Raw genomic sequence first — 23,767 nt, forward strand, 5'->3', positions numbered from 1 at the left:
TGTACGGGGAAGTGGGTGGGTAATATCAATATCCATGCTCAAACTGAAAAGGAAAAATTGGCTGAAGTGACCTGTGGATTTATGTAAAAAAAGTGAACTAGCCACAGGTTTACAAGCAGATGTCCCATAAAGCATGCTTGGGAGGATATTTAAATCAGTGAGCTTAAGTTAACCTCTCTCCAAGTCACGTCAGGCTCGCCCAGTGTACAGTTCAAGGGTAGTTTAAGTCAACCTAAGCTGGCACCGTTGTGTTCCTCCTGCCCTTGGCTTTGCTCTCCTGGCCTCTCCCCTGCCCAGCAGGAGCCTGCACTGAGCTGCTTCGGAGAACTAACCTGGCAGAAAACTAAGCCAGCAAAAAAGAGGAAAAAAAAAAAAGGAAACTTTGTGCTCACCGCAGGATCACTCTAGCAAAAGTGCTGAGGCAAGGCAGGAGGGGGGAGCCAGTCCTGAGGTAGGCAGGATCACAGCAAGATCCATGTAAAGCTACTTAAATACCTTTGCTCGTTAGAGAGCTGTCTGTCCCCTCTGATCTTCTGGCCCTCCCCTAGTGCCCAGAGCCCTGTGGAGCACAGTCATTGCACGTGGGATTTGCAAAAGCCTGCTTCCCTTCTGAGGCACAATCATAATTTAGTATTACTTGGACATGCAAAAAGTACCTACTTAGTTCTATTGCTACAGATTAAGGATGGGGCAACAGCAGCAGGGGTGGAGATAGAAATCAGAGAGAAAAATGTGGTGGAGGCAGTAAATAAAGAAGCTGCATCATGCAAGAACCTTCTTTCCATCTGAGAATCCAGTGAAAAGGTGGTGCTCCAAAATTCAGTAATAGCATCCCCAGTGCCTGCAGAGGTGTGAACCAGAACATTCCTACAGCATTCCCTACCTGCTGCTCGAGGACACTCCAGCAGAAGGGACTCTAGAAAACATCTACTTTCACTACTTCTCTGCTTATCTCTGCTTTATTTACTTATTCCTGGTGTTGTTGTTTTTTTAAAATATCCTAGTTTGGGGCTGAAAACAAGTCTCTGTAGTAGAGATTTATGATCAGATCACTCCCTATTCCTCCTTTCTTCTCCCTGCTCATGTCCCAGTGTACTTGTACTGTGTGACCAAAAGGTCCCTTCTGTCACCTCCTCCCAGGGCATTAGCTGTCTCCGAGCAGGTAGCACTCACGCCAGGGCAAAGTGATGTGATGGAGCCGTGGAGGGGTGTCCTGCCCCATTTCTGTTGCCTGCTGAGCCATCTCGAGGGAGAGTAAGACAAGGAACCTCCAGTGGGTTTGAAATGCAGAAACGCCTATAACACTTAACACAGCTTGTTCTTGAGCCACCTGGAGCATTCGTCTCACGATCTTTCATAAAGTCAGTCTTAACAATAAAGAGAGACCAAATCTATATATTGAACAATAAAATTTAACTCAACAGATCAGGCTAATATTCTTGGTACTTTGGCTCCAAAACAAGATACAGTAATTACATCTATAATCAAATACCACAATTCACAGTTTGATGTTCTGCATGTATGTAGTCAATCACGATTAGTTGAGGGGTTTTTAGGTTTCTAAAACCCTGTCCAGATTAGGGAGACTGGAATCACTGCCTAAGAGATTCAGCAGCACAATCTTGTAACGTATTCGTGCTTCATTTACGTAAGAGGGGATTTCTACCAACAAATTTTACTCCTGTAATTTGTGAGGTAGAATTTTATACCAACATAAACTCCACTTCTACATTAGTGAAGCAAAACTACAGAAGAGGAGCCTGTGAGCCATACCAAGGTAACAGTGAGCTGTCTCCAACAGGCGAGATCTAATGGGAGAATCTTCCTTCACTGTAGCCAAATATGGATTTATGATTCGTACTTGATCCTCAGACATTCCTTTCATTAAAGAACAGTGCTGAAAGCACACATACACTTTTCAGTCAGTGATTGCAAGCTTGAAACTAAAGTGAAAAGGTTTTTAAGAGCACTGCAATCCACTTGGAGCAATTTTAAAGTGTAAATTTCCATTGGCAAACAGACTCACACAAGTCATTCTTTGTTCTCACAAATTACTATTAGATATATCAAGGACAAAGTTGTCCTGTTTATTTATTTATTTCTAGCAATACTTGGGAAATTGGGTTGTAAAATAAAAAACATACTGCTTTTAAGATGAGGAATTATGGCCCATTTGGGACACATATTTAGCAGCATGTACAAGTAATCATAAATGCAACCCTCATTATAGATAACAGGAGTTGTGCACTTAATTCCCTATGCAGACTTGTGAAAAGATGCTCCTGAATTTCTCTGTGCTCTGACGGGAACCGCAACAATATAAAAACAGCAAAGAACTTGTAGATTGAGAAAGCAAAAAACATTGCTGCTTTAACACAGGTAACTTTAAGAGCAGAGCTCTACAACATGTAACAGAACGTGAGCTAAAACCTAAGCCCACCACCCCACGTAGGCACTGATCTTTATAAGGAGAAATAGAATTTGCAAACTCCATACACGACATCTTCCTAGAGGCAGAACAACAGCTCCCATCTGGCTTAAGCCCTCACGTGAAGTGAGCACTTCAGTGCTGTCCCCAGCTAAAATGTAAAATTCTGTAATTGGCCCAGCTGCCTTTTGCTATAGAAATTCTGCAGAATAACAACAGTTGGCTTTTAAACTTGTGATCACTCTAATCACGTGTTTCTTAGCGGAGTGGTGTGAAGAGAAATCAAAGTTAAGAGCCAGCACCAGAGCTGTTAATGCTTTCTGTTGGTTTTCCAACAAACACCTGCCAACTTAAGGTTTTCCATCAAGCCCTCTAGAATACAATGTTTTACAGCTGAAAAGGTTTCCAGTGAAAATTATTTGTAGGATCTTCGTATTTCTTGTATATGTACACGTCATTGCATTCATTAAGCACTCAAACCATGAAGGCAGTGAGGCACAGGGAGTTAGCATGTGCCACCTGAGTCACTGCAGCTCATGCTCAGGTATGCTGAATGCAAAGTCATTTGACCAGTTTAGCTCGTCCAGCACAAATCCAGCGTATCACACACATACCCTGCACACAGCAGAAGGCAGAAGGGCTGAACCCCTGCAGTCTCTCTGCTCAAGGGCTCTGTACCCACCCGGCCATGCTGACGAGCTGCCAGCACACCAGATTGATATGAAGCAACATCGAAAGCACCAAGAGAAGCATAAGCTCTTACCTCTCCCTGGAAACTCTTCAGTAATGGAGCTACCTGTTTGCGCAGGTCCTAGAAGACAGAAGGAAGATATTTCATCAGAAAAATGTGAAAGGACAAGTCGTTGTCAAGTTTTTCCTCACGCTATTTTCAGTTCTGAAATACCACTTAAATCCTGATCACATTTTATGGGAGCTTTGATTAAAATAAAAGTATACCCAGAATTCATTTTGAACAAGTCTATGTTTCCAGCTTGACATACACCTGTATCTGTGGCAAACAGTATTAATTAACAGGACTGTAGCGATGCTGGGTAGGCACTGAACGCCTTCAATCTTGTAATTCAGCTGAAACACTAATGCGATTAGAAGTAAATGCCTCTATCTACCTAAACAGCAGCTACACCTCTGAACTTACACCAAAGAAATTGTCACAAATGGAAGTTAGGCTTATAGGAAGATGACTTTGGACCATCATTTTAACCAGGAGTGTTGCTATTTTGTAAAATGTCTATTTTATTTGTTATTTTCTCAAGAGTGGTCTGACTTCAGCCATCAGAGAACTGGAGATAGCCACATCGAGTAACAATTACCTGTCAGTTTCTGTATAACTCAAAACAAGTTCTTCAGAATTACAACACACTCAGTGCTACAAAATTCATTAAAACACTGCTCATAGAGTCACTCTAAAAGTTTATAGCATATTTTTACTTAGCAACCAAGATAGTTTAGGACAACAAAGGTCTATCTATCTTGCATAAAATTCTCAGTGGCTCCACTTAAGCTGGTTTGGATCTAATTCACTTACAAATTCTCAGAATTCTCATTATGTGCATGCCTGAAGAATAAAATCCTGTAAATTTGCAGATGACATTGTATTATTCATGCACAGCCAAGAAGCTGGCCTCCTATTTTTGCCATGGTATTCCATGATGAGGCACAAGCAGCGACTTCATAGTACACTGACAGCTAGAAATAAACTTGTGAGAGGTATAAAGCAACAAAATGCTGCTGCATCATTTAGGAGGGCAGCACTGATTGAGGTTACCCAGGAAGATTTCCCATCCTTGGAAATTTCCAAGGTGGAGCTGACCAGACCTACTGTGGGTGCTAAAGACCCATTTTTAGGGCCACGTGACATCTAGTCAGCCTCAGGATGTCCCTTCCAACCAAGAGTCCTATGATGCTCTGAGAATACTGCTCACAACGGGGACAGTCACAAACTGCTTAAGTAACCATGAAATCTTCCTAGTTTCCCATAGGCCACAGTCCTTTAGACACCCAGACCCTCATGGAAGGGGTCATAAGGAGGTCTTTGAAGTACTTTTTCTATATAACAAGGGTCCATTGAAGCCTCGGGCCTTTCAGGAAAGAAGGTGACCGTAAAAAGTTGGGAAATTCTCTTCTTCAATGCATTTACTTTTACACCAAGAGTCATGCAACATATTGGACATTAAATCACTCACCAAAACACTCTCAGCCCTGGATTTAATCTGATTTTCCTGAAGGAAAAGTAGGCTTTTTGAGAGAAGTGATTTTTGTCATTTAAATGACAAGTCATGCAGAGAGCTGGTGTATCAGGAGCTCTCCCACTCCCTGGGAAATGGCTTAGGGGCCACACACAAATGAAGCTATCAAAGACAAATGATCAGCCAAATTTCACTTCTTACATGGTTATTGCACTAACGTACAGCTAATGCCTATCAAGTTAAGGATAACGTTGCAGCTTTTTAAGCTCCCTCTTGGGCACCAAATAAACAATACTTCTCTTCTTTGACCAAGTCAAGTCACCTACCTGTTTCCTGATATTTTCTGCTGTCTATTTTAGGACACAAAAAGGGTAGATAGTGTCCTTGTATATCACAAACATCTACGAATTACGCCTCTACCAAAGCAAACTGGCAGGTTGAGCAGCTTTTCCCCACTTCCTGACTACTCTGGGAGACCAGAGGGCTTTGCACGTTTTATAACATGTTTTCTTTGTAACCTGATGATGATGACATTGAAGAAAGTAACAATAATCATCCATAGCAAAATAAACGCTCACATTCAGGGCCGAACTCCAGCATGGTAGGCTTTAATGAATAAGGAAACTACTAACAGAGACATTAGATTTACAGTCAGGATACTGGCACCCTTGATAAAATCAGGAAAAATTATACCATCCAAGCAAAGCAACATTTCTTGAAATAAAAGTCTCAGCTGGTAGGAAATCATCGGGTTTAGGGCTTCTGTCCCTGGTGTTCCCTCTGAATTTACTGACTAGTTTGGCACCAGCCAGCAAACTGATGTCAAAACTGAAAGCAGAAATACAGAAGATCTAATTCCAGATCAGCCCCAAATCTCTTGCTTGCACAGCTCTCGAGAACAGGGCATTATTCCCACTGCCTGAGCATCAGAAATCACCCCAGGTACATCAGGAGATGACAAAGCCCTGCAATGGGATTCAGTGAAATAAATAAAGCATAGCCAGCTCTGGAGGCAGGAGAAGGTAAACCCTGCTCCTCTCTGTGTGCGTGGCCAAGAGCCTGCTATTGGACTGCATCATCTGACACGTACTAACTTCTGAAAGACAGGATTTGCAGCACTTTTTACTTCATGGTATCAACAATGTCAGGACTTTGCCTTCATATTCATCTTTAATAATGAGAGATGATGCTGTTGGTTGTTTATAGCAGAGAGAAGACAGAGAGAAGCAGGGGGGAAAAAATGGAATAGAAGGGGTATCCCAAAGCCAGGAGAACAGTTGGTCAAGCTGTCAGAAAGAGAGAAAAGCTTTCAAGTACAAAATCTGATTCCCACACATCCTTCATTTCGCAAATTCAGGATGCTTAAACACTCATCCCAGCAATCAAAACGTTACCAAGCAAAATTTGTGCCATAATGGGAAAACGCGTTGTGCTTGATTTAGACAGCAGCTTCTGTTGGTGGTAAAACTGTTTTTGAAACATTTCCTGACAAAGGAGAACGCAGCTCAACGTGATTCAGTCCCGCTGGCAAGCAATGGGCTATACCACAGTAATCAATGCGGGGCAAACCTGGGACACGCTGATCATTAGAGCACACGGTTTAACAGGGTAAAATGCTTTGACAACTTGAAATCTTAGCAATAACTTGAGATCTGTTGCAGCTGAACAACAGAGACAGAGCATCCCACTTCCATTATCTTCACCGAGCAAACAGGCTAAGAAAAGTAACTGCAAGCAATTTGCTGCAGCATTTTAAATGCACCCAAATATGCCATGGAGGTAAGTGGATAAATGGCAGACACTGTAAGAAAAAGGCATGAACGCCTTCTTCACACCATTTTATTGTTTTCTCCCCGCCTTGGAAAGAGTTTATAGGCTACTTTTATAATTCCTTCCTTGGCTAAACAGCATCAGAACTTTATGCAGCTCACAACAAAAGGGAAGTAAAAATAAACAGACAGAAGTCAGGAATACATATACCTTGAGCCAGCAGCTGGTGAGATTTATTTTTGGCAGTTTGGAAAAATTCCTCATCAGATTTTGTCTCAAAATATTACACTAACATCAAATAGAATTTTACCTTCTTTGCACTAAACTGAACAGAAAGAAGGACGTTCAGTTCAGACCCGGGGGAATCTGTAATGTTGGTTAGCAAGGACACCGTATGATTTATTATCTGTTTAAAGTGTAGTGGCCTTTACTGCCTGGGCTGTGATCAAAACAGGAAAAGCAACCAACTCCAGCACTCGCATACAGCTAGCAAATCATGGCCATCAAGCAGAACAGCTAAAAGGGGTACATGCAGTTGAACATTAAAACAAATGATAATTTATCAACACAAATGCATTGAAATATTCGAGTACTCCTATACAATCACATTATTAGCCTATTTTTCCATGCCATCTAAACATGCATGTTCTCTCTCTCTCTCTGGATGATTTATTGGGGTAGAGCAGTTTTCTGAAAAAGGCTCTATCACAGACAAACTGAGAATCTGAAGTAGAGACTATGAATTAGGATGCTGTATCATTATCTGAATCAAATCTGATAGCTGAAAGCTAATATAGCATTTTCCCTTTACAAGAGTATAAACAACAAGTTTATATTTTGATCAAGTAGCTACACAATGAAATCTGAATCCAAATAATTTAACTCCCTTTCCATTCCCATTAAAAATAACTCTATGGAAAATAAACCGAGAATAAATCTATAGTAAAAAACCTGGGCAAAAAAAAAATGCATCTTTCTGACAACTAAACTATATTATTTATCTGTCGCTATCGTAATACACTGTGTACAGTGCACAGGATGTATCAATGGTCAGGCTACCAACACTGTGTTTGTAATTTACTTGAGGTCTGAAACTACACAGCACCTTCTGAGCTCCCCGCAGACGGCTCCATCTCATTTACCTCCAAAATGCTTATCTCTAAATGTCACAACAAGAGCCCTATGACCCTAGGTTGATAAAGTGGTCCAGCAAGGCTAAGCTTGACCTACACACCTTTATCATTCACAGAAGTATTGTGCTCTTGTAAAATAAAACAAGACAAAAAAACTGGGCAAATGTTGCCTCCTGTGCCACATTTCCTACGATTTGTTCTATATATCGTCTACTTGAGACACGCATTGGCTGGTGAATGTCACTATGTCTGGCAGAGAAATCATAATGAGAAGCAGCCCACTTGTATCAGCATCGGTGACATCATTAGTTCAGCTGTCACAACCTATTTTTGAGCTGCCTTATCACCAGCGAGATGCTACGGCTTTCCTGCCATCTTACCCTCTTGCGTTTCCTTCCTTGTTAGCCCGCACGTAATAAGGAACTAACAACTGGCCCCACACTCAAAATTGGCAGGGCTGAATATCATGATTCTACATACTTTCTTATGAGAACTTACAAAAAGAAGAAAAAAAATAGAAAGAAAAAAAAAACAAACAAACAACCCAGAAGAAAACCCAATATATATTGACTACGTAGGAAGGTATTTGTCATTTCAATCAACGTATAAAGAAGAAATAGCACAGCCTCAAGAGGAGCTCTTATGTCAAAAACCAGCAGCCCCTCTTTCAAGAGCCAGGGTATGACGGGTATTTTTTTCTTGCAATGGGAAGGATATTCATCTGTGCACCCTCACAGATAAACAGGGCTCCATACACTTTGTCCACACAGCCATTATCTCGATAATGTTGTTGAGCTTCTCTTTCCTACAAATGTAGCTGAAAGGGAGAGAGGTAAAAAGCAGCCAAGCATGAAGGATTCGGGAAGAACACTGGCATCAACTTCTGAGGTGTGTTTGATTATTGTACACTTCAAGGACACAACCTGTCACTGTGAAACACAGAAATCAGCAAGTTAACTATAATTAGTAGTAAGCAGTTCTGCTGGTTAATTAGAGAGAGTCAACAAGCATATATGCTTTACCCTGCTATGGGTAAATTGGGGAACAAGTTGGGATCACTCAATCAGACGCTCACCTACCAACATACACATTTTAAATATTATTTCTTTGTACCCACAATTATGAAAAAATCAAGAACATGCAATTTTTCCACCAGAGATCCTGGGCACATGTGATTGGGGGCGTACTAAGGGAAACATTTAATCTTTATGTTTAATTAGTTCCAGAAAGCTCTGCTTTGCTTTGCTCTAAAAGATACAAAACTGAGATCCCAGATAGGTGTCCAAACAGGTATTACACAGTAGCTCAGATGACTTATTTAATTCCTAAAATATAAGGCAAATTAAGTCATATGAGCAAACAATTTATTGCTCAATTTACAGTAGGATTTCATGAGATATAAAACCTCTTATTGCTTAAGGCTGTTAAAGTTTTTACTTGGAATCCGATCATTAAAGAATGAATCACGATGTTATCAATTTTCTATGATGTTTTTAGTTATTTTAATACACTAACATGCCAGTATTTTCTCTGTACAAAAAAAATCTTTTTAAGTAACATTTATAGATATGTTTCAACCTAGCACAATGATAAATAAAAAATCTTGATTTACAGTAGCAAAATGTACACCACAGTACTTTCTGAAATATTTCAGCTCACAGATCTTGTGCAAATTCCATTAGCTTTAATTATTTATTAGGAGTAGATTTAGATTACTGTTCTTGACCTATTTTTCAGTGTATGGACCCACCCAGCAAGAAGTGAAAAAATATTCCATTTGTGAAAGGCTGATTTAGTGAGAGCAGACTTTAGCTTAAAGTAGAATATTAAGCAAAACCACATGCATTGTAATTCAGGGGGAGAAGCTTGCACTTCAGAAAGGTTAAGAAGCGGGGCATAACCAGCCTGCAGAATAAACACTAAAAGAGATTCCTTGAAAAGAGGCGGAATTTTTGCTGTTTAACCACCTCAGACCATTTTTCAAAACTGCAGCCACACGACAATCCCAGAAGGAACTGAGCCCCAACAGCACGCAGAGAAGTTTCAAGACTTTCTTTGTCGAAATGCCCTTGTTTCTACCAAACTTTGTAGACCCTGTGGGTCCCAATAAGCCCTGGGGAAACAGGTTGAGGGTGAGGAAGCATTTTGGGGCTGCTCCTGTGGCCCCTTTCAGAGGAAAGGAGGGAAAACCTGCTCTTCCCAGGCACAAGGAAAATGGAGCATCTCTGAAAGTGCCTACTTGCCACAGTGCCTTGTGTCTGGGGCTTGACTTTCAATGGAGCTACTCACTTACGCGAGCCTTAATGGAATCCTCTTATAGCTTCTTCCAAGGTAAAATAAACAAAAAGCTAACAAGTTTACTCTGTGCCTATGCAGCAACGTATAAACAGACTGGTTACCTTCACAACTGTTTAAAAAAAAATCAACCCTGCGAAAGAAGAACTGTTGCACCCGTACATATGTATGTATATACACACACATACTTATATACAATAGAAAAAGAATTTTTTTAACTAACTTCACAAATTAATTTAGTGAACTATGCTTTTTAGAATCATGTTAAAACCTTGCCATCATTTATAAAACAGTAAGTTAACACTGGCTAGAAAAGACACTGCACAGAAACTATTCAGAAGTTAAAAAATTAGAGTTGCTAGGAAACAAAAAAATGAATTCAAACAAAAATTATTCAGGTAGAGCTTTGGAAAGGAGCTAATTCTAACAAAATGAAAGCCTGGTCACTAAAATTCCAGAAGTTGGGGGGAGAATGGCTTATTTAACAGCTCACCAATACACACAGAAAATCAAGCATCATTTTTAACAAACATATTAATTTAAAAGACTACATACTGGCTAATGGCCAGTGGAGATTTTTCCTCCTGCTAACAGTCTGTCCTGCTTTCGGCTTAAACCCTGTAGAGCTTGCTGAAGGCTGCAGGCAACACCAAACATGCCATGACAGACCCTTGTCATGGGAAAAACCACATGTCTTTATTATCCCAGGTCAGGAGAACTACTTATTTATGTAATGGAAAACCATTTGATTAGCCAAATAAATATTTCAGAATCTTTGAAGTTTGCTGCTCTTGCCAGTGGGATAACCACGTGCCAGCAAAACCCAGGAATCACTGTTCCTAGGGCTTAGGCCAGTATCTCTGCAGACAGAAAAGATAATTACTAGGTACCGAGCTTTCTTAAGTACCTTCAGACTTTATTGGATGAGTACATCTGTCCAATAAAACTGAAAGCACACTGAGTGCTTAGTTGTGCATCCCAATAAACAGCCAAACCTACATTTATCAGTTAACCAGAACTGCTCTGTCCCTCCATAAACTCCTTGTTGTTCCACAAGGTCTCTGCCCTTGCAATTGAGGTTTCCAGTGAAAAAGATCCTTAACCCTGCTCCCAAATCACATCCTGCAGGATCTTTCTCCATCCAATTCCACTTTCAAAGTCTATAGAAGAAGAGTTCACAACACTTTCCTGATTATTCAGAACTACACCCTGCAGAACAGAGTTTTCTCTTCAGTGTAAAGTGGGGAACTTCTGAAAAAAGGTAATTACTATGAGTCTTAAAAAATTAACGTCTCTAATGAGAAGCTAATGACATAGGCCATGACTCTGCAGAAAATGCGCCTAAGTACTGTGGTCCAATTAACAACACCAGTTCAAACACAGACTAATGCTTCACATGGTGGATTTAAAAAGAAGAATATTTAATATGAAACCATAATTGCACCTGTAATTTTCTATATTCCCTCTACACAAGCAGAGCTGTGTCTGAATCAGCGTGCACCCTACTTCAGCACTCGGTCTTGCCTTGTTGGGCAATGAAATCATAAACCTGGGTGCTGATGAGAGTGGGATTTCTCCTCAGCCTCAAGGAAAAGATGGGTAGGACCATTCAGAAATCATTAATTTCAAGGTACAGTTTTATTTAGGAAAAGTGAGAGTACTAAAAACCATTCATGTTTTAAGATCTGTTATTGGTCTGCATCTTGCTTTAAAGTCAGGTTAAGAAGAATAATTCTGTTAAATATAGTAATAAGGAACCTGGCTTCATCCTCACAGATCCTTACAGACTACATGTAAATTGGGGGGGAGTAGTCTGTGCATTGCTGAGACATCAGATATTGCAAAATTGTTTTCCCTACTTACCTTTTAAATACAGGTTAAAAATATAGCTGTGAACAGCCGTGCATTAATCATACTCTGACATACCTGCATGTAAGAGCACAGGTGTATTTACTGATTTATATCATTATAGCCAGTCTTTTACTATGATTCCAATGCAAGAAAATCCAATACTAAGCAATCCTTAATCTTTTTATAAGATTTGCTCACTTAATCTTGATCATGCCCGTTCAGTTTTATTCAAAAGCCAGTTGCTCCCACAGAAAACAAGTTATTTCATGAGGGTCAGAGCGAAAAGCTGCTGTCCTGCAAATCCATGTCCTACATTTGCTAGAACTCTCACGACCATCATCTTTGCTATCTTTGTGTTCTTCATGACCTCTTCTAGGCAGGGAGTCAGTGGCTAGTTGCCTGCTGTGGTTTCCTGCCTTTTAGCAGGCATTGCCCTTTAAATGCAGCTAAAGCGATAACTTCAGATTCCTACAAAGACGATAAATTTGAAGAAAACAACAAAAAATTGACAACCTCAAAAACATCAGGATATAGACCCAAAGGGTTTACTACCTCTAATTTAGCATACCTGGCAAAAACACCTCAAAATTAATATAACTGTCATCCTCCTGACCTAAATATAAAAATCCAGCATAGCTCTTTTCATGTTGCTTCAGTAAGTGAAGTGAAGCAATTCAGAGAAAACAAACTTTTGCTGCCTTTATGCTTCCTGGCAAAATTCCTACTGAAACACACTCAGGCCTATAATGCATATGCTTTGGTAGCACACAGTAGATATAAATGAATCATCAAGCTGAAAGAAAGCAAAATCTCACTATACACTTATTCAATACGTTTACTGTTTGTTAGTTGAACTTAAGAAATAAAAAACCCACATAAAGCACTTTTGAGCAGCAGCATCTTCTCACAACTGTAATATATAGTCTCAGCTGGGACTAATTCCCAAATTCATGTGCTGAACTGTGAACTGTTCCAGTATTGGGGGGGTAAGGGGGGAAGATAAAACGACCGGGAAAAGAAACCTAGAGGATTGAAGATTAAAAAAGGAGAGACAGTGCAAGCTCACAGCCTGTCGTTCCTGTGCACTTATTTTTCCATCGTTGAGGGCATGTGAGCCTTGCACTGAATCACAGTGAACTCAATAGCAGATTAAAATGAGACATACTTGTATAATAATAAATCAACAGAATTAATACAAGCTTATCTTCTACTAACTTAGAAGGGGGAGGTGACAAATTGCACTTAAGGAAAAATAGTTTTACTGTTGCTAGCATAAGCTGAGCGTCTATAGGAAACTGCTAAATTTAGAAAGCCAGCTTTTGATGATAGCAACGGAAATTAATTCAAGTTTTTTTTGTGTGTGTGCTGTGGTGGTTTTTTTTAAAGAGCTCTAGAATGTTACTCATCTTCTTGAAACTCTTACCAAAAGTAGAGACTTCATAATGCACTATCCTCCCTGCCTACTCCCTCCTACTCTTTCCCCTTAAAAAGGCAGAATTGCTCCTTTGGGCTACAGCAATTTAGGAACTTAATGCAGTTTAACAAATTCCCTATCTCTTGGCTGGAGCTGTTTGGCTCTGACAGATGATTCGGAGAAGTCCATAAACGTCTGGAGGATTTGTGCAGACTTTTTCTTGTATGACTATATATGGCAACTACAGATCAAATTATCTACAATCATTTTAACCTAACCTTCAAACTTTTTACCTTATTCCTATATTTGTGGCAAACTTCCTTGATCTGCAGTACCGCTAAATTAGACATAATCTGTCAACTACTTTTCTCAAAAGTATTTTCCCATTCTTTACAAAACAGCAAAAACACCTGAATTAAGATACACTTAAGTAAAAATTAACTTTTGTTAACAACTTCTGCTTCTCAGAAATACATTTCTATATATGAGTGAACCAGAACGAGACGCTGTGAAGCTCACATTTTCATTCACACTATTCTACTATTATCAAAGACATGCACCTCACCAGACAGCAGATGTTTTCCATTACTGCTTACCTGAAATATCAATTAACACCAAGTGTCATGAGAAGTCTAGCACAAACTGGTAAAAGAAGTGAAATCTACACTCAAAAAAAAGGAGGGGAGGTCAAAACTCACTGACTGATGTACGCGGGGACTCATAAAGGAATTCCAACAATGCCTGCAACACCCTTTAATCCAGAAAAATAGTCTATTTTAACTTCTTGCTATCATCATCTCTTATACATATGATAATTTTTATACAGTGCTTAAATAAATACATAAAGAACAGTAGTATGTGATACAATACTGAAGGCTTCTTTTAGCTGGATCAGAAAAACTTCTCGGTGCCTCTAAAGCAAAGGGTACACCAAGTTCAGGCAACTTCTGTAGGCTAAATATTCCTAACACACCTCAAAATGGACATCAAATGCCACTGAGGGCTCAAAATGGGTAAGATTACAGCTCCTGAAGCCCAGGAGTGAAACCTGGGTAAAAAAACTTGAAAGACTGAAAGTAAATATTGAGTTTTGTATGCACAAGAGAATAATAGGAGAGTATGACAGACAGAGAAGACAGTACCATCTAGAAAAGCTCCAGTGAGGAGCCACATGAAGAAACGTTTACTTAGAAACATCTTTATTAATTTTCTTTGGAGTCTGTTATAAAGAAAATAGATGGAAAAAATATTTTCAGAAAAAAAAAAAAATCACAACTAACCACTAAAAAAGCAAACCAATAGACAACACTGTCAAAGTGCAATAGCACAGCACTCAGTGAGAAACCAAACAAAAAAACCCTGACGGTTTTGGGAACATGTCCACAAGAGCACAGAGTTGGTATCCACAGCTCTCTGCTCTCCCAGGAGTCACATAAGGAAATAATGCCACAAACAACAGCTTAGATTAGAGGCACAGTTGTTATTTACCGTATTTGCTCCAATTTCTCTCTCTATATATATATACACACGTATTTGATTGTACAGCATTTAAAACCCAAAAGGTGTTTTCCAGGGAAAGATCTGGTCCCTGAGTGAGGAGATGGCATCCTCCTCTCTCAGAGATTCAAGATACTATTAGTTTTATTTTACAATGCCTAATAATCTACTGAGTCCCTGACCTTCGTGTTCAGAGTCCCAGGAATGCAACAAGTGATGCAAAAAAAAAATCCCAACAAACCCCAAACTTTGGGGTTTTAGTGGTGTTCGTAGGTTCGCTGACAACACAGTGAAGATTGTTCAGAGGGCTTCCACAGAAAAGTTAAAACACTCCTAAAGAGCTGTTAAACTCCGTGATGTTTCTTGCACATTTTCAGTACCTTACAAATTTTGCTCAAAGTTCTGAAATTCTTCTACTTCACTTCTGGCTTACAACTGCCTGAAAAATCATTAGTTAGAAATAATCCTGATGCACAGGCCCCTTCTGAAATACAACAAGGCCTCTCTTTTAGATGTTATTTAAAGCCAAGATCCACAGCCAGCCTCTTCCTGTGCAAGATGCACATAACAGTTAATTGCTCTAATCATTATGAGTTGCTTTGAAACCTTAGCAGATGACGAACAGCCACCACCCCATTGCTAAAAAACGTGGGCCAGATTCACAGAGGATTGAGAGCTGCAGGGGCAAAATGGGAGCACTTTGTGCTGTGAAATGGTCTTGGGAAATGCAGAGATCACAAAAGTTAAAGCTACTGTTCACAGGAGATTCTATCTCACACAGCTGCTTATTGACACCGTGCAGTTAAAACATGTTATTTTAAATTTCTGAAGGAACGCTGTATTTGGAAATGTAATAGTTGAATAAGTGCTCTTAAGTCCCAAAGCATATCAAGTTTTCCTAATGATTACAGCCTTATAAACTCTGACATTTCTGAACCACTGATCTCTTCCTTAGCTAGGGCAGGACAAACACCGAAGACCATCCCTTTGGGGATGAGAGGGGGAGAAAGGCAAATTGAGTTACTGACACCATGGACTCTCAGAATCAGTAGTGATGAAACAACTAACTTGACTTGGAAATTTCTACTTATTGGATCCTGATCATCTATGCTTATAAAAAGATGTAATAGTTCATTTTTTAAATGGATTTTGAATTTTCACCTTCAGAAAAAAAGCATGGTTTAGTATATTTTCCCTCATTTTAAAAGAAGGCTTCCGATAACCTAACAAAGCTGTGTTTTTGTAGGTTACCTACACATCTGGAGCGGACAATCTTCCCACTAGAAAAGGAAGACAGACACTGGACAACCTACAGAAAGGGTTGGGGGTGATCAAGCCTTTTGTAAACCACCTGCACATGAAAAGATGGGAAAATTAAAATGACGCCACACTAGATTTACCTGAGAGGAAGGTAATTTTTCAGAAGATGCCAGGAACCAGAGCCCTGTTGTTGAACTGCTGGGGCTCTCCTTCCTGCCCTGCAGGTCCCCGGTCAGTCAGGGAGGCTGCGAGCTCATGGCCCAGACTCTACCACCCTGGGCATGGTGAGGTCACCCAGCTCGCTCTGGGAGCTCTTTTTGCCACACTGTCACTGGCCATATTTCAGTCTCTTACAAGTTTTACATAAATTGGAATAACCATCTTCTATTTTTCTGTCACACACGCAGCAGTGGCACAGGATCGCTCCACAGGCCCGGTGCCACCCTCCGCCATTACCTCACTTCAGGTAAGGCCGACGGCAGAGCTGGGATCGCGCCCTTCTCTGACACCTTCTTTGAAACAGTCATGTAGAAAACATCTTCACCACATCACATGTAAGTAGATGGTGAGAAACAGTCATCTAACTTTCAAATTAGAGAACGGTGCTATTTTATTCTAGTGCTCTTAACGCAGTGACATTTCACCACTCTGGATGTAACTGCAAGTTAGGAGAGCGAGTACCATCTGGGAAAAGAAATAAACTTACTTGCACTATGATATCTGCACCCATATTCTTGTGTATAGTAAACCGGTAAACAACCAAAAACCCACATCCTTTCCCACTGCTAACCGACATTCATTTCCACATGACTTTCGAGTGTAAACCAGCATCAGACCTTTTACGATTTTCTGTGAGACAGGTTACCATCTCCCGCCACCCCACCTCTCACCCCTCCACAGAAACCCCCTTAGCACCGGCCACCTTGGGAAGCTTTGCCGGGGTAAAACCACCACCTCGGTGGCTGGAATGGCTCCTTCAGCCTTTGAATGGTCCATTGGATCTGAGGATTCAGATAATTCACTCATGCCATAGACTCACCAGAGCAGCTCAGGGTGCCTGATGCATCAACTTTTGATGCTGCTCTCAAAGCTGTTGTAAGAATGGGGAAATGTTTCATTGCCATTATCAGATAACGAAAGCATAAAACTGTTAGATCCTATTAGAAGAGAAAAAGTACAATTCAGTTATATTCCATGTGGTTTTTTAATAGTGCAGAACATAGGGAAAGCATTGCATGACAAACTCTTTGTTGGTCAAGTTCTAGATGCACTAGAGGGAGTGAGACAACTCCACAGCCTCTGCAATCTCCGGACTGCAGTCAGCTTTTTTTCAACCATGTCAGATCCAGACCCCTAATTTTTAGGGCTCTTCTTCCTTCACATCTGCCTGATCAACTCTCAGCAGGCACCCTGCAGCCACCCGCTCGCCTTCCAACACACTCCCTGCCAGCTTCCCAGCCAGAGCTGGGATTTCTCTTGGCAACTCACTGCAACCTTTCTGTTCCCTATCCCCTCAAATCCTCTCGTGTTAAGCACCCTCCTTTTGACCACAAGTTCACTTTTTGGATAAGTAAGCCATTAGTGTGATCCAAACCAGCCAGGGTTATTCCCCCATAAACATCTTGTCCAGTGTTTCCTCAAGGACTTTGCTCTCTTCCATTTTTCTGCTCAATTTTTTTGAGAGCTCTAGCTGACACTCTGGAGCGTTACCAATTAAAAACCAGCACATTTAAATGTGTAATATGTTCGTAAAACATAAATATTTGCCAGATTGTCATACAGAAACACTTCATTATCTTTTCCATAACTGGGTAAAAAACAAAAAACTTATGTTGCAACAGCATGAAACACTCCTGAAAGTGTGAAAATTATTGCTCATTTTCATGTGAACTGGAGTATTGCAATATAAATCATACTGTTTACATTAAGTAATCAGGAGAATTTAAGTTTATGCAAGTAGGAAGCTAGAATTATTAACAACTTTTTCTGAACTAGGTCTGTTAACTAATAGCTTTTTTGCCCCTTATCAGCTGCACAAACAACAATGGATTTTAAATCAACTAAGTGACCTATGAACTTCTCCTAAATGTGGGGCATATAATTTAAGACAGCCAAGAAAGTTTCACAGGAGTCAACAGTGCTCCTCTGAAGGGGCACATGTGGAGAGAGTTAAAACTTCAAACCACTATTTTTTTCCCCCTACTCAAGTGTCAGCTGTGATAAGCCAAAATTAACAACCCTACACTGTACCACTTCAAATGAAGGGGAAAAAAATTTCTTCTTGCTATTCTAGGTATTTTAAGTTGCATATGAGCGTGGTAGCTAAATATAGACAGCGACAACAAGAGACAGCATTGTCCCTTTGGGCACATTGAATATTATCTCAGAATTCCCATCTTCCTGGGCTGAGCCTCGCTTTTATTTTTTTTAATTATTTTTCTTACTTAGCAAAGTGTGTATTAACCCCTACTTAGTTTCAGATGGATCAGTTAAACAAAAAAAGAATTTTTTTTTTCTTAAAAAGGAAATCCTGATTCCACAAGAGCACCAGAAAGATTTCCAGTAATTTTCTCAGCTCTGTGTTACTGCCCAGTGCACGGAAAGCAGATGCCTTCTGCTTTTTGAGTGGACTGTCAAGCTGTTTTCAAAATGTAGAGGGCATCAATATGGATTTTTTACAGCTCACTAAAACAGAAAGCTAAGTTAATATTTTTAGATGTAAAAGTGTCTTTTTCTCCAGGAATCACACGCTTCACTTTCACGTTTCAATCAGAAGTGTAAGAAATAAAACCAGTAATTACTATTTTTCAAAACGCTTCCTAGGAGTATAGCTACGTTATTTGGAATCCACCAGATTCATAAGAGCCTTTAATATTGAACACGACCAGACTTTCAAATGACATGGTTGCTCCTGACTTCTGAAGTATTTAAATACCGTTGAGTGAAGCGTACATTTTCACTTAATGTACCTAATGCACTTAGAACATTGACAACACTTCATTTCTAAGCCGGCTTCTATATGAAGTTTAATTTTTAAAGCCATCTATAAATTATCAATGACGTCTGTTCTGAAAAATGTCAATTCCTATCCTTAGGTTGGCAGAATCCATCTATTTTGTGTAACAACCTCTTCATATTCAAGCAATTTTAAAGCCCTACTGACGTACGGTTTTCAAGTGAGATGTTGCTCTTCTAGGATTTCATTATTTAGACAAGTCCCATTCTCATGTAATGACGACAGTAAGTAAACACAACTATTTCTGGACTATATCCCATGGCTATAACTACAAACAACGAAATGGTTAGATAAGCGATGGGCCCAGAGACCCCATAAATATCATTGTATGTGGCACCCCTTCCAAGTCATACAAACTGATAGCGTATGATGCCAAGAGTAGGCAGCAGCTGGAGATACCATCTTGCACAAGCCACTCAATCTTACGATCAATGAAGTATACTGGCACTCATCACCACTAATATTGCAGATCATTGCTTATTGTGACAGTATACAAGCACAGGGTTGTCACCACATCCCCATTCCATCAGCCAAAATCTCATTTTGGTGATTCTATTCTGTTTATCTAATTTTACCATACAGTCACAATTTAGCATGTCATTCTTTAATTTCTTCAGCTGTTGTGCAGTAACATTGTGGCTTATGATAACGCAACCTGGATTGCTTTTTATACTCTTATGATGTTACAGAATGAGGGATAAAAATAATTTTCAAATGTCCACAGTAATCTTCCAAACCCTGTACAATACACACTATTTTCACTTTTTAAAGACTACACAGATTAAAAACATCTCATTTTTGCTTTCAAATCACACAGGGCTCTTTTTGCCTCTTTTCATTCTCTAACCAGTAAGTTCCTGAGCTCACATCTGTATGGAGACACGCTCTAAATTCAAAGCTAGGTTTCAAAAAGGTTTAATCTTGAAGAAACAACTACAACAAGTGCTCTGGTTCTATATGAACATATCATAAACTGTCACCAAGTCTTCTTACACAATTTGTCATTCAGCAGCAAAACAGACACTGCCTGCCTCAGATTCTGTAATTGTGGAGCACTGTCTACTAGATGCTGAAATCCTGCTTTCTGGTCATGGCACACATAAATCAAAGAAAAAAAATCTGCTCTATTAAATCTATTTGCTCTGGGAGAACAGGGATTTATCATCCTCTAAAACAAGTGGTCAATAAGATTCAGAAGTGCTTAGTACAGATCTTGATGAATCGGGATGCCACAGGTGACACTGTAATTGTATTTGAAAGGAATCCACAAACAGAAAGGTGAATGCTCTATTTATTACAGTCTATAGACAGGCTGTGGATTAAATGCATCACAAACATAGTAGGATTTTCCCTCTGCATCCCCTCAGGGAGGATCCTTAAACAGATTGTCCCAAGAGGCAAAAGCAGTAAAACAGCAGCTAGGGCTGTTTTAACAAGTAAATCTAAAATGGATATTTTTTACACAGCCATCACAGAAGGTATGGCTTCTAGTAGTTTTTCAACACCACACAAACCTTGAGCAAGGGGAAAAAAATAAGTTGCAGCAGCCACAAGCAGCAACAAGACCGGGTCAAGTCTAGGGGCCCTGCAGGGAACCCATGGAGCTTGAAGACAATTCCCAGGCGAATACCACGTAATGACTCAGGAACGGCTGGGGCATAATCCTTGCCTCAAAATCACATGATGATTCCCAACACAAAAGGGAGCTTGGTTTCTCACCCAGGACAAGAATTTGGTCCCAAAGGAAAGAAAATAGGCTTAAATAGCACACCCATGTAATTTGTACGGAAACAAAATAGGTATATTGCAATGACAACTTTGGGAGTTATTAAATTAACCACAAACTAATCCCTTTTTTTCCCCTGTTTTGAACAGAGGAATCGGATTCTGCTGCTTTACGTGTTTGAATTTTGTTCCAGCAACTTAAACGTAGTGGGGAATCAACATCCTTCCATAATGCAATGGCCAGTTTCAGTGCAGTGCACAAAACACTTCCAAAATGATAAACCCGCCTATCTGCCATGGCTTTCCGCCAGCGAGTATCTCAACTTGGATGGTGAATCTGCATCTGGTTTCACTTTTCAATAACAAAACAAAAATCACAGGCATCATTCATTATCTACAAGGTCCAACACGCAGGCTTTCAAATACACTTTTAAGAACTAATTAAATGCTTATTTAAGACTGAACTGAACGTAAATACTAAACTGAAACTGAACTGATTAACTTGCAACATATTGTGCCTGATTATCTTTCTGAAGAATGAGCTTTTGGCACTCTGGACGTTTGTGCTGGAGGATCAATTTCCTGTTCGCATCAAGACTGCTAAGGAAATCTTCCACACATTTGATTCAACTTATGTTTAAAGCGTCTGCTTAGCCTTGGACACAGGGCTAGACAAAGATAATGTTTTCAACTGGGCAAGATAATGTTTTGAACTCAGGGGCTAAACTGTATCAGTTTTGCCATTAGACCAGAGGCCAAAATTCAAGGATGCTCAAGGCAAGTCTGGCCAAGCTGTTTATAATCAGTCCTCTCCCTTTCAACCGAGGACTTAAGACGCTACAGAAACTCCTTGTATGAGTTCCGTAATGCCCTGCTTTGGTTTAAATTTTCTTAACACGGCAACACACACTCGTGAGATATACTCACTTTCTGCGTTTGATATAGCTAAGGAGGGAAATGAGATTCATAAGCTACAGCCTTCATTCAGTTCCAAAATATTATCCTAGTAGCTAAAAAAAAAAAAAAAAAAAAAAATAGATACTAAATACATACTGATCACTGTACTACACGAAGGTGAATTAAGCGATTTCACTAGCTTTATTATTCTGCGTTTGATATAGCTAAGGAGGGAAATGAGATTCATAAGCTACAGCCTTCATTCAGTTCCAAAATATTATCCTAGTAGCTAAAAAAAAAAAAAAAAAAAAAAAGAGAGACATAATTTGCTCCTACTATTGTTCCTTTTGAGGGTTTCTTATTACAGCCTTTCTTGCCTCTTTGAAGTTAAGAATTCAGTTTTTTTAAGTCATATAAAAATCTTTATATATTATTTCTGTGCTTCTTTCACTCACAGGTATAGAACATATTCCCAAATTTTATACTCTTGTAGGACAGTAACACAAACAAAAATCCAGACAAGACTCAAGCTCCCTCCGTGCTGGCCTCTGCCCCTGCATGGGTGCAGTCCTGTCATCAGAGACAATGTAAGAAAGCAGATAAATGTAGGCTGAGGGAAAGGTACTAAACCAAATAGCATTCAAAGAGAAAACAGGAGAGTCTGCTGCTCACAAGAGCAAGGAGACATTTTTACGCAGAGGAACATTTTGACTTCACTAGGAACATCACAGGATTTTAAAAAAAAGAGTCCACTGTTTGCACTTCAATATATATCCAATTTCAGTCTGTGACAACAGGCAGCACAACCAAAATTAAAAGCATTCCTAACAGAGACTGTTGCTCTTTTATTGTGATTGTTACAAGTCACATTAGTATAAATTTGTGAAGTGTTTTAACGCATTTTCATTTGAGCTTAATTAATTCTCATAGAAGTTTGGGCTTAATTAATTTTCATACAAGTTTGAGCTTAATTAATTTTCATAGAAGTTTGACAATTTTCTCATTTGTTGTTGAAATCACAACATGAGTTTTCCATATGCAAGGCAAATATAATAATATCAGCTCACAAAGTCGTTTTTGGACTTGTTTTTGTATTTCACAACCAAAAATACTTCCAATGTAAACTGTTAACTGAAGCTCTGACAAGTTTTATTATAAATATTCCTAGCTTTAAAGAGAAATTTGAATAAATTCACTTAGTGTATGTTCAAGACACAGTTTAGGTCTGACAGCTTCAGATTATGCCTCATTTATATGGAGCAGTGATCAAACTCGTTAATATGTGAAAGAACTAAAGGAGCAGAGGATTGTGAATCAAATAGCATAGAGCAAAGTTGTCTAGTACCATGAATAGCTTATGAGGATTTACGTAAGGTGATAGTTTTCATGGTCCCTTGTGCCAAGGTTTCTAAAATAGATGAATAAACAGGGAGTAGCTTTGAGCAGAGGCTCTTAGGAGAGGCTGAGGTTGTGTCATTAGCAGTCGCTGCGAAGGCAGCCAGGCGCTCAGCGCCGATAGCGTCACTGCCTCGGCACCGCGCTCCGGAGGCACAGCTCCGCTGCATTAAGTCAAGGAGGAAGCATTTAATCTGCCCATAATTCATCCCATATGTTAAAAGCGATAGGGCCCTTTCTACTCAGTCAAGGTGAGCGATTTGACAAGACAGGTAAGCCGGTTCCAAACTTTTCTGTTTGGTTTTTGTGCTGCCAAACGGCTCGCACCGCGAGCGCAACGGCTCAGTAATTTAAGAAGCATTCTTGCAGAGGAAAATCAAATCTCACTGTGAACAGAGTCTCCTTAAAATTCATTTAATCTTCTGATAACACAAGCTGTGCACACACAATCGCTGAAGATGATAATCTGCTATATGTAACACTAAGTCTACTATTATTCCATTTATTAAAAAGTGCTATAATAACGTTTTGTGCATACATGTGCTAAAAAGACAAGTGGATTAGGAGATGGAAATTCAGGGTGCTTCTTTCTTACAATGTATGGCTGCTTAGTACCACCAATTTGTTATGTACAAACGTGTGGTTTAGCATGTTTTGTTCAGTCTGCCCTGTATGAGAACTCTGCCAACAGCAGTTTCTCCAGGAAGAACTGGAGGCCCCCACACCTCAGACTTTTGGGGGAAGGATAACCCGCAAATCAAAGACATGTTCACTTGTTACTAGTTGTACTTTTTCCTAAGTAAATAAATCATCAACAGATGTTACTATTAGAAAAAAAAAAAGGGGAGTGCTGATTTATTTGGCATAAACTCTTATGTT

At 39.7% G+C, this 23,767-nt stretch overlaps 1 protein-coding gene across 1 annotated transcript in view; it reads right to left on the reverse strand.

The window, feature by feature from the left end:
- CUX1 (cut-like homeobox 1) overlaps positions 1-23,767 on the reverse strand; it is a 206,544-nt gene that overhangs the window by 141,355 nt on the left and 41,422 nt on the right. The window contains exon 3 of the mRNA XM_014953031.1: positions 3,192-3,239. Coding sequence (XP_014808517.1) covers positions 3,192-3,239 — 48 coding nt within the window. The remainder of the gene's footprint in view (positions 1-3,191; positions 3,240-23,767) is intronic.

The sequence above is a fragment of the Calidris pugnax genome, unplaced genomic scaffold (genome assembly GCF_001431845.1).
Source record: "Calidris pugnax isolate Ruff unplaced genomic scaffold, ASM143184v1 scaffold133, whole genome shotgun sequence".
Taxonomy (NCBI): Eukaryota; Metazoa; Chordata; class Aves; order Charadriiformes; family Scolopacidae; genus Calidris; species Calidris pugnax.